General features: G+C 35.3%; 1 protein-coding gene across 1 annotated transcript; it reads left to right on the forward strand.

Annotated features, from left to right (window-relative positions):
• The first annotated feature begins 5,249 nt into the window (after window positions 1-5,249).
• Window positions 5,250-6,906, forward strand: LOC149248031 (linoleate 9S-lipoxygenase 1-like). The gene is made up of 5 exons (XM_089447090.1): window positions 5,250-5,439; window positions 5,535-5,620; window positions 5,921-6,198; window positions 6,339-6,453; window positions 6,571-6,906. The coding sequence occupies exons 1-5, from the start codon at window positions 5,250-5,252 to the stop codon at window positions 6,904-6,906; spliced, it is 1,005 nt and encodes a 334-aa protein (XP_089303216.1).
• The last annotated feature ends 4,956 nt before the right edge of the window (window positions 6,907-11,862 follow it).

The following is an 11,862-nucleotide window of genomic DNA, read 5'->3' on the forward strand; positions in this document are numbered from 1 at the left end:
GAGGATTTGAGACCTTGGCATCGCCTTCGCCATGATCGCCACCGACACCACCAGTCCGCATTTCGTTGCACCCTCCAGAGAGCAGGACGGGCAGCCTTTTGCTGCACCCTCCAGGCGGTCACAGCTATAGAAATTAAAATGTTGAGAGCGGGCTTCGCATTCAAACTCAAAATTCAAATTCGCCAATTAAATGCGTACGTATGCGTACATTGTATATCGTGTATCGTATGTATCGTATATGCGAGCTTTCTTATGGAATGGTGGTGGCGGTGGCGATCAAGGCGGAGGCGGAGGCGGAGGCGGAGGAGAATGACCAGGGCTGTCCCGTCAAGCTCTTAGAGTGCATTAAATATGGTGTCTTAGAGGGCATTCAATACCAAATAGCATGGGTTTTATTGTTTGCCATCAAATTCCATCTGCTTATATTTCTTTGACTAGGGTTCCGATTGTACCCGTGATGTCATGTTCCGTGTTGCCATTGCGGATGGCCCGGTTTGGATTCCCCTCGACGGTCATGGTGCCCCCAATTTCTGCGTAGCGGTGCCACAAGCCGTGGCCCCAATTTCCGCGTAGGGTTGCAGCGGTCACGGTGGCCCCAATTTCACGGGAAGAACAATTTCGTACAAGCCGTGGAGAATCCTACCTCTTGTAAGTCGCATAATTTATTTATTTAATTTATGGTGGGTAATTGTCAGTGTTAATTTATGGGAGATCCAGATCAATTTTCGTAGCTTCCACTATAACATCAAGAGTACATCCAACTACCTGCAAGTCGATATATTAAGATCTTATGGTTTTAGCAAAGCAACACTGTCGTGAGTGCTGTCAAGGTAGGGGTGGGGAATCTACTTCAGGCCAATGTACTCAATGAGATTTGAATTACAGTCTCCCAAGCTTCACTCAAATAAACTTACCATCAAACCGCACATCACCGTAGAAACTTTTCTGAGAGCACCGAAGCATCAATGGCAACAACGACTGCCTCACAGCTTCCCACGTTGTTCATTCTAACGCTTATTTGCCAGATCAATTTCTTTATCCGGAATACGTCAACCAACTTTGTCCAACATATTCACAAAATACTAGGATCTAGACAGTGGTAAATCTACAAACTGACACACAAAACACACCAATATCTTCTACACCAGAAATTTTCACACACATCTAATCTACAACTATAATTATAGAGTAATAAAACTAAAACTCAATACTCTCACTCATGGCTTTTTTTAAGAGTCAAGCCAGTACTTATTCTGATACTATGTTTGAAAATTAAAACAACGAAACAAAAAAAAAATTACACAACACAAATATCACACTAATTTTATTAATCACATAAAACAATTACATATAAAACTTAGATCTGACATAACTCCAACTTATAACTTAAAAATCAAGTGCGACTCAACTATGTACATAATATGGAGGAATTACTAGTGCAAGTATACGTGGATTAGGCATTACAGTTGGACACCGTAATGAAAAATTTCGAAATTTTCGGGAGGTGCAGGAAGGAAGTTACCAAGATCGAAGGGAGGGTTGTACTTCGCAAAGCGTCTTTTCTCGATGTCAAGGATTTATCTGCAGCGCTGGATATCGTCTATACGAATTGCTGCAACAGAAGGTGAATTTTCAGCTCTTCAGTAGCGACCACATGGATCAAGGTGAAATAATGAATTTGCATGATTGATGTCGTGAAGAATTCCTTGGCTTTGTTCTAAAATCCATGCCATGTCATGTCATTACTATGTAAGTAGTTATAGCAACCGTGAATTGATCTGTTATTGCAGAAACGGGCCAGGGTTTACGTAGCCGTCCTTCTCATTTAGAATGGAAATATTTGCTCCCCTCGCTGGAATACGTTAGTAAGGATTCAGAGCACCGAATCAACTTCGAGTGGCTTACTGAGATGGGAATCCCCGGCGTTGTAGTGGTGACAAAAAACCACCCCCGAGAATTCCTTCTGAAAGAGCTTTCAATTCAAATCCCCGGAAAGGGCGATGTTCGTTTCCTGTGCAACTCGTGGATCTATCCCAAGTTGATGACTCTCATCCACTCCGATCTAATCGCTGAACGAGTCTTCTTTGCAAATAATGTACATAACGTCTAATTTCATTAAATTACATACGCTTCTCATCACACTCCCCGTCTGAAATGAAAATATTAATATTTATGTATCCATTTGTGCAGAGCTATCTTCCGGGTGAAACGCGGTTAGGTCTGGAGGCTTTGAGGAAGGTATAGCGGGTGAGATTGAGAGGAAATGGAACGGGCAAAAGGAATACATGGGATCGCATTTATGACTACGATGTTTGCAATGATCTGGGCGATCTTGACACCAAGAAGAGTTAGAAAGGAAAGTGTTGCGGGGATCGCAGGAATTGCCATATCCCCGCAGGTGTAGAACTGGTCGTCCGCGTTCTAAAACCAGTAACTACCTGCTGCCCATCCGTTAGACGATCAAATTAAAGTGTAGTTGCTATATATAATCTCAATAGAACTTACGCTTTATTTGCAGGTCAGGCTTCCGAGAGCATGAGCCTTAAACAGAGCTTCTATATTCCCTCAGGCGAACAATTTCCGCAGTAGTGCCTTTCAGACTTCAGAGCTCATTCCCTCAAAGCTTTCACTAAAGTAGTTATACCCGCCAATATGGTTGGAATTGGACTGGCAAAATGCCCGTCATTAACCGTAAAATAAGTTTAATAATTTTATATTGCCTTTTGACACGATGTGTTTTGAAACTTCCAGAACGTTTTTGTGACGGTTTATTTTCTTTCAAAACCGTCATTAATATCTTTATACATAATTACTTATTTTCCAACAGCTGTCCTCTCATGCAGGCACGTTCCAACTCTTCGATGTAATTAATGAGATCCACCTATCTACATTCAATTCCACCATAAATTACATGTTTAACAAGTCCTTGGGTTATTGCATGTGCATTTATTAGTGGAGTTATCGGTCATTTAACAGAAAAATTAACTAATAAAAATATCAATATCAGAATCCAGTGGCAATGAAAAATAAACCAAAACGAGGAAATTAGAAAAGATGGGTTAGGTTTATCTTAAAAAAAATTATAGCAGTTAAATGATAACTTTGGATTGTGTTTAGGTTAGGAAATGGTTTATCTTAGAAAATTTTATAATAGTTAAATGATATTTTTGGATTATGTCTAGGTTAAATTTTATAAAGAGTGAATTATATTTTTATATAGATTTTTGTGTTTTTTAATGGGTAAGTAATATTTTGCGCATTCTTATGAAATGTATTTTTATTATAAAAATTTTACAAATGGTTATTTATTTTTCATTATTAAAAATAAATCGTATTAGTTGCATTTAATTACAAGATGGTGTTTATTCATCACTAATGGCCAGTTCTTTCATCTTTTAACACTGCGATGAAAGCTATTTATTTATTTTTATTTTTTACATTCTTGTTTCTAAATTAAATTTTTAATAAAAAAAAATTTAATTGTTTTACGTGAAAAGTAAGTATGGTTTATTATAAAGTAGCTTTGGAGTGCGAACTACCAAACGAAGTAACATCTTTTTAATTGTATTGAAATGAAGTAAGTATGGTTTATTATAACTTTGTCATGAAGTGCCAATTATGAGATGATTAACTTCCCCTGTTTTACTATAATGTCGTTATTAAATCCTAATTGAGATGATAAATTTCACTTTGTTGTAGCCTTTGGTTTTTATTTTTATGTTAATTGTTTAATTTAAAATTTACTAAATATTTCATAATAAATTTTGGAAAAAAAATAAAAATAATTTTAGTTTTAATTAATATTACTCTCTCAAGAAATTCTCAATTAAATTTAGCCTGAATTTGATATGAGTTATAATTATGGCCAAGAAAGAATTAAGTGAAAGAAAGGAGTTGACAGTTTTATTCAAATGTAAGAGAAGGAAAAATAGTGAAAATGTGTTTGAGGAATAGAATATAAAGAGTATATTGTAGAATTTTATGAGATGTAATTTTACATAAAAATGAGGAGGAAAAAATAATTCCAACCTTCCAAATATGCTAAAAATTTACAATGTAAAATGAGATAAATTTACATAAGCTGCATTTTAGAGGAAGTATCTCAATCCGTGCTCTAAAATGATGAGAAATGAACACATAAAACAAAGAAAGAAAGGGAAATTAGTTTTAAATGATAAGAAATTAGCACAGAAAACAAAGAAAAAAAGGGAAGTTAGTTTGAGGATGAGACATTAGGAGTGGAGTGGAGGCAAACCCTATAATTTCACATGAAAATTAGAATATGTGCACCATGAGATGAGTTAAATTGTATGAGGGTGACATGATAGCCATGCTCAAGGTAAAGGGTAAGGGTACTTTAAAAGATGACGAAGAAGATATAGCAATTATTGACTATAGATTTACTATTACATATATGGGAAAGAGGACCACAATTTATTAGAGAATCTACAAACTTTTAATGTAAGATGGAAATGGAAAATGTAATTTAATCGACGTTGCCTTATGCAAGCACTTTTTGGTGGAAATGGAAAATGTGATTTAATCAATTTTGTCTTATACAACATTTTTGGGGTTATGTAATAGGATAAAACTTTATTTTCAAAAGGCGTTGCTTTCTTTAGTTGGGTGGAGTCGTCATAGTAGACCTCATGAGGGTTGGGATTTGGCAACTTAGGTAAAGAATGATACTTAATTGAGTCTAATTGGAATTAATAATAACAATTGTGTACAAATAATAATATGGATGTGTACAAAAATAAAAAATAATATGGTGTATAAATTAAATAAAAAATAAATGATTCTCTAAGAATGTCTAAAATACAAAAAATTCACCAAAAGTACTATATAATTTCTTGTACAAGACCTATAATGAAATACTTTTATTTAATTTTGAAAATTAATTTGATTTTCAATTTGGTTATTAAAAAATTTTGATATTAAAAAGAAAAATTAAAATAGAAAATATGTAATCATTATTAATTATAAATAAATAATAAGATTCAATAAGTCATTTGTGTGTTATGGTCATTTTGTATTTTTCCTAAAATATATTAATTTGTGCTATTGAAGGGTAAATTTTAACTCAAAATTTTATTGGTGAATGGTTAATTTATTATCAAAACATTATTACTAAAGGGCAAAATTTTAAACATAACATTATTTGTAGGGTAATATGAAGATCCAAAACGTAAAAAAAAAAATTATTTGACGGGCAACGAGAAATCCAAATTCCAACCCTGCCCACCATAATGTCAACTGTTAAGCCTGAGTTTGGCCGTTTGAAGGAAGTTCTTGGTCTCTATAGTAAGGGAATTTCATTTTTGACTAACATTACAGCTAGTTTAGCCAAAGAAGTCCTTCCCAGTCAGACGATGAAAGGGATTCTGAATACAGATGATCAAGCTATCCTCGAGTTTTCGCTTCCAACTATTATTAGCAGTTAGTGGATTAATCCCAAATTTGAATTTAAAGCATTTTGGGCGCTATTAGTTATGTTTGATAATTACTGAATGTAATCGGTGTCTGTGCAATAGGGGATGACGCTGCATGGATGACAGAGAAAGAGTTTGCCCGCCAGACTCTTTTTGGAGGGAATCCGATGGTCATTCGATGTTTACAAGTATGAAGCAACCAAGATTATTAATACTAATAACGATACAAACTTCTTTATGTGATTACAGAGCTTTCCACTATCCGGCCACCTGAACGCACAAATCTATGATTCCCAACAAAGTGTAATCGCAGCTCAACATATCCTTAAAAGCCTAGATGGCATCTCGATGGAGGAGATATTTAGTTCCTTCAATTAAATTGTTAATTAGATTTAATGGTTCGTTAATGAATATACACTAGCATTTTGAATATTCTTCCGCAATACAATAGACGGACAACCAGTAAGCATGCGTGCCCATTTTAGCAGGCTATTAAATCGAATCGACTCTTTACATTGGACTACTATGATGCATACATGCCCTACGTCAAGCTCGTGAACCAGCTTCCTACCAGGAAAGCCTACGCTACCCGTTCAATTTTCTTCCTGGCCGACACCGGAACTCTAAAGCCTGTGGCCATTGAGCTGCGTTTTCTTCCCACGTCAGTGGGCTTGGGTTCAAGACAAGTCTACACTCCTGACGATAGCGGTGAAGATGAAGGGTGGTTATGGCAACTAGCCAAAGCTCATCAGTTGGTTAGCCATTGGTAAGAGATAACAATATCATTTGAGGTTTTTTAGTTTGAACTTGTTAGAAGATTACCAGCCACCTTTATCATATTCACATTTGTTGTGCTTTGTCTACATAGATTATTAATAAAGTACTTGTTTTTTCTTTCAAATGCAGGCTCAGGATTCATGCTAAGGTGGAGCCATTTACCATTGCTACCCATAGACATTTGAGCAAACTGCACCCACTTCACAAGTTCCTCATCCCTCACTTTCGCTTGATCTTCTTAAAAGTAATATTATAACGATAACCATGTTGTAACTTTAATATTAAAAGTTACTATTATAACCATGTTGTAACTTTTGTGAGACTAATATATTAATGCTCTAATATAATAAGCATTGTCCAGGGCATGGTTGTGCCCGATCCAACTGATAAAGCAAAAAGTGTGAGGCTTGTGACAAAAGATTATCCGTATGCAGTGAATGGGCTTGAAATATGGGCGGCCTTGAAATGTTGCGTTTCTGACTACACATCGTTGTATTACAAGGACAACCAAAGTGTAGAGAGTGATGGAGAAGTTCAAGCATGGCAGAAAGAGATAGTCGAGGTGGGTCACGGATATAAGTCGATTGCAGATTCCCTAAATATTCAGAATCGGACGGATATGGGCGCGGTCAATTTTTTAACCGTGCCCATGTCAGTCCCATTTCCGAATATTCAGGGAACCTGCAATCCACTTTAAGCTCAAAGATAAGGGGATGGTACCAGATGAAGAGTGTGGAGGAGGTCAAAGAAGAGATTACCACACTCATTTGGATCGCTTCTACCCACCATGCAGCAGTCAATTTTGAGCAGTACGACTGTGTGGGATTTATGCCCAATCACCCCAGTACCACCCGGAAACTTATTCCAGAGAAAGGATCCCCATAATACTTGGACTGACTTCATGACTAGGAAGCCTATTTCTGAAAAATTGTGTCCAGTCAAAGCCCTATGCTGCCACCATGGCTGTCCTGGAGCTTCTATTGCAGCATTCGACCGACGAGGTATACCTGGGATAAGGTTCCGCCTCTTACTCGACAGATGACTCTCGCATAGAAACAGCATTCCAACGCTTTCACTCCAAGCTACTTGAGATAGAGCAGAATATCAATAGTAGGAACAAAGATCCAAAGTTGAAAAACCGGCGCGACCCCGCTGAGGTTCCCTGCACGCTCTTATACCCGTGCACTTCCGATACTGGCGAGACAGGCGCTGGGCTTACATTTTGAGGAATTCCCAACAGCTTTATATGGTATATAGTGCCTTCACTCCGTCTCTGTCCCTGAGCTCCGTCGCGTCCATCGTTAATGACAGTATGCATTGTTGAAATGATAATTTTCAACTGAAGCGTTTTTGTTCCAGAAAACTGCCATGTGTTTCCCCGCACCGCCTTTTACCGAACGGTGGTATTTCTCGAGGGGGCAGCGAGCACATTCACCTGTTGACACGTGCCGTGAATGGTTTTACAAAAACAGCCTTCCCTGGCGCGTAAAGCTCGTATGGTTTGGCCATGCGATATTGCAAACAACCGTCTGATTAATGTGGAGAAGATTGTACCCTCGTTCCGGAAATTAATTAATGTGAAGTACCCTCATTCCAAAAATTAATTAATGTGAAGAAATTACGGTTGGTAAATGTAGGTAAAGTTTTTAATTTTTCTTTTTTTTTAATTCACGGGAGTATGGCACAAGTAAAAAAAAAATGTATTGTCATGTTTTTTTTGGTTGTTGAAAAAGGGTATTGCAATATGCAACAGCGTGCGAATGAAATTTTTTTACACAAAACAGTGTAAAAATTGCAAGCAGAGATAGAGTATTTTTTTTTTGTAATGTACAGCAGCGCAGACACAACAATGTTTCAACAGTGTTAATTTTTTTTTGGAGAGACAAAGTGAAGTCTTTGAAACTGCATCTGAAGCGTTCTTTGTGTAATCCCTCTGTTAGAGGAAGAACTTGTAACAGCAGTCTTGTTAATGAATACAAGTTTCCTTTTGTGTGTGTTGCTGAAACTCTGTCTTCAGCAAAAATAATTTTTTGTTCCTCTGTGTTAAAAACAGAGCATTATTCTCTATTCATTTTTTGTTTGGAATTATCAAAAATTCCCAACATGGTATCAGAGCTTGTCCAGGCTCTTTGAAGGTGTCAAAGAAGCTGAAGGAAGGATTTCTTGCTGCAACAGCTTCTCCAGCAGAGTGAAGACTCAGTCAAGAAAGAATCCAAGGTATTTCTCAAGTTAGTTTTTGTATTACTGTTGAGGACAGTCAGCTATTTTAAATACACATTCAAGTATTTTGAAGCATAGTTAAGAGTGCAAGAATGGCTGGAGCCAACACTGGCATAGGTATCTGTAATACCCATCTCCCACAATTTAATGGAAAAAACTATGACTATTGGGCAATAACTATGAGAGCTTTGCTTGCTTCCCAAGACTTATGGGAATTTGTTGAGGATGGTTTTGAAGAACCAGCAGATGAAAATAAGTTTAATTATTTAACTCAGGCAGACAAAGATCTGTTGAAGAGCAATAAGAAGAAGGATTCTAAAGCCCTCTACTTTTTGTATCAAGCAGTGCATGAGAGTGTGTTTCCAAGGATAGCAGCAACTAAGAGATCCAAAGAAGCATGGAAAACTCTCAAGATAGCCTATCAAGGCATCTAGAAAGTGAAGACAGCAAAACTACAGTTGCTGAGGAGAGATTTTGAGACTCTCTGCATGAAGGAGTCAGATAATATTGACTCATTCTTCACACATGTGATTGGTCTGGTCACACAGATAAGGTCTCATGGAGAGATTCTTGAAGAAAGGAGGATTGTGGAGAAACTATTGAGGATCCTACCCTCAAGGTTCGATGTGATTGTCACCACTATAGAAGAGACAAAGGATCTCACAAACTTCTCAGTTGATTAACTACATGCATCACTGATAACACATGAGCAAAGAACAATGTAAACTTTGAAACGGGAACTGATACTGTTACCCGTTTCGTAGAGATAGCAAAAAATTGACCCGATTTTCAAAAGTGGTGATGCAGAATACACATGTTTTTTTTAGAACATGGTTTTTGGAACTTTAGTTTTTTTCATGTGCATTAAGTTTTAGAATGGTAGTGATTTTCATGCTGATTTTAAAAAGTGAGTATTCTGCATCACACCCTTTTTTTAAAAGACCTATTTTTTGACTTTAAATTTTCTAGTGTGTGAAATGTAAAAAATTATTTTCTAAATTTGATAGTTTTTGAAGTGGTCATTTTATTCATATTTTCTTGTTCTCTATCTTAATTTTTTTTTTTAGTGGGGTTTTTATTGTTTTGCGTTTTTAAATTAGAAAGTCGATAGTTTGAATTTTAGATAATCTACATATTTATACATCCTTAATTAATTTTTCAATCCACATGAAATAATTGTTTCTAAAAAACAACATTTTTTAACAATGGACATAAAAATAACCATTTTTAACATAAATATAACAAAAAAACTAAACGTTTTGATAATTTTTTGCTAGAATTAACATGTCAAAATCACAATTTTTATACAAAAATATTAACTAAAAATGGTCAAATAATAGTTTTTTTTTATGAATTTCATGTCAAAAAAATAATAATAACAACTTTTTTTTCAAAAAATAATAATTAACTTAAAAATCAATGCGAAAATCACAAATTACAAATATTGAACACATAATAACTTTAATTCATTGATTATTCTTTTCATGAAATGTCAGAGTCAAAACATTGCAAAGCTTGATTTCCAGGTATAACTTAAATTTAATCAACAATGTCACGTAATCCAAACTCTTCGTCCTCTAGAGTTTCATCATTGTCATCTTCCACAATATTTTCTGCTTCCTTTGCGCAATTTCCTCTTCTAATGGGTCTTTGATGTCTGCAAATCTCCCAATATATGTCTTTCCAAACATTCCATGTAATGGTGGTTGGGGTTCCTTTGCCTTTTTTGCCACACGTGATTCACTAAAGTCCCCTTTCTTCAACCCAATTTCTTGCATTGCATCTGGAAGAAATTGAAGAGCATTAATTCTTTGCTGAATGAAATTGCATTGTAATGGATCTTTCTCAATTGCAATGCAATTTCTTCCTTTTTGAAGGCAGCATGCTAGTGTTGTACCTAATTATCAAGCACAAAATAATGAAGTAAATTAGTACAATGACATATTAATTAAAAAAAAGAACATATTGAAATTCAATTCCATGTGGCAAAACCTACCTGAGCCAGAAAATAAATCCAGAACCCAATCTCCTTCATTTGAACATATGTCTATAAGATAGTTAATCAATAATTGTGGTTTCTGATAAATGTTAACTATCTCTCCTTTCGTTTCTTTGTCTTCATATGTTAGTTTTCTCACAACAGCATCATAAGTCAGTATTTGGCTATGACTCTTTCTGTCCACCTGATTAAAAATCATAGACATATGGCTATCATCTTTTGCCCAACTATCAATATGAATGAACTCACAGTCATTTATAAATTGTTGATCTTCAATTTTAAGAAGATTTGACTTTTGCCTGTAACATAAAATAGTAAAAGTTCAATTAACTTGTACATAAATGAATTTTTCAACATTAATCAAATATACCTTTAAACATCTTACCATGTAAGCTGCATCCTTGAATTTGTTTTCCCCTTGAAGCTTGACAATACCATTGCCAATTGTGTGTCTGAATGAAATGTCACAAATCTCCATAATGGTGATGACGTCACTTCCATAAATCCCGCCACCACTTTATTAAAAGCTTGATAAGTATAAGGGTCACTATCATAGTAAATGTTTGGAATATTGAAACCATGGGGAATATCTGCAATAACCAGGGCATAATCCCTTTTTGGTACAAGTTTAGCAATGTCTTCACAGTCACCTTGTATTACTTGATATTGAATAGTGTCTAGCCCATTCCAAATGAAATGATTAAGAGTTGGATCAAGTTCAACATTCTTAATACGTTGCTTTCTCAGTCTTTCAATCTTTATTTTTTCAATAAAAGTCTTGAAACTATCTGGTGCTCCATTATCTTCTTTCCTCATCTTTTACCAAACAAACAAATGTATGTGTAAGTTTTAAATTAAAAATAGTACACAGATGATTAAAACTGAATGTATAAATCAAGTTACCTTTTTAAATGCAAGATAAAAAGCTTTTAATGTTGATGTAGAACTTGAATCTGGATAGTTGCGTACAACATCATCCCAACTATCTTCATTCAACAATTTAACCATTTGTTCCTGAATTTTCATGTAAACTTTGTGATTGCATAGATAAAGTAAGAAAAAGTTAATATAATGATATGTATAACAAATACTACCAATAACAACATGTTTTATTTAAAAGATAACTATAATCCTGGAAATAAGTAAAAATAATTCAGCAAACTTACTTTTGAAATTCTTCAGACATTTCTTCCAATGATAATTCCCCTGACCTCACACGAGATAATATTGTTTTGACAATTTTTTCATCTTTCACTCTTTGCATCGCCCTCCAAGGCGTGATGGTCATATCGTCTGGAAGTTGCTTCAGTTCAGGAGCTGATTTACTGTTGCTACATATCAATGGCTTAGACTTTTTGACCCTCTGGTTTTTAATGCCAATGTCTTCCCACATGCTAAAAATGTTATCAATCAAATTCCAAATATCTCCAGTTC

The sequence above is a fragment of the Pinus tabuliformis genome, chromosome 7 (assembly GCF_031772625.1).
Source record: "Pinus tabuliformis cultivar Carrire ecotype Pingquan chromosome 7, CPIR1, whole genome shotgun sequence".
Taxonomy (NCBI): Eukaryota; Viridiplantae; Streptophyta; class Pinopsida; order Pinales; family Pinaceae; genus Pinus; species Pinus tabuliformis.

Coding starts and splice junctions, on each gene's coding strand:
- LOC149248031 (XM_089447090.1), top strand. CDS start 5,250: ATGTCAACTGTTAAGCCTGAGTTTGGCCGTTTGAAGGAAGTTCTTGGT. Junction 5,621..5,920: donor TGGTCATTCGATGTTTACAA/GTATGAAGCAAC, acceptor CCATTTTAGCAG/GCTATTAAATCGAATCGACT. Junction 6,454..6,570: donor TTCGCTTGATCTTCTTAAAA/GTAATATTATAA, acceptor AGCATTGTCCAG/GGCATGGTTGTGCCCGATCC.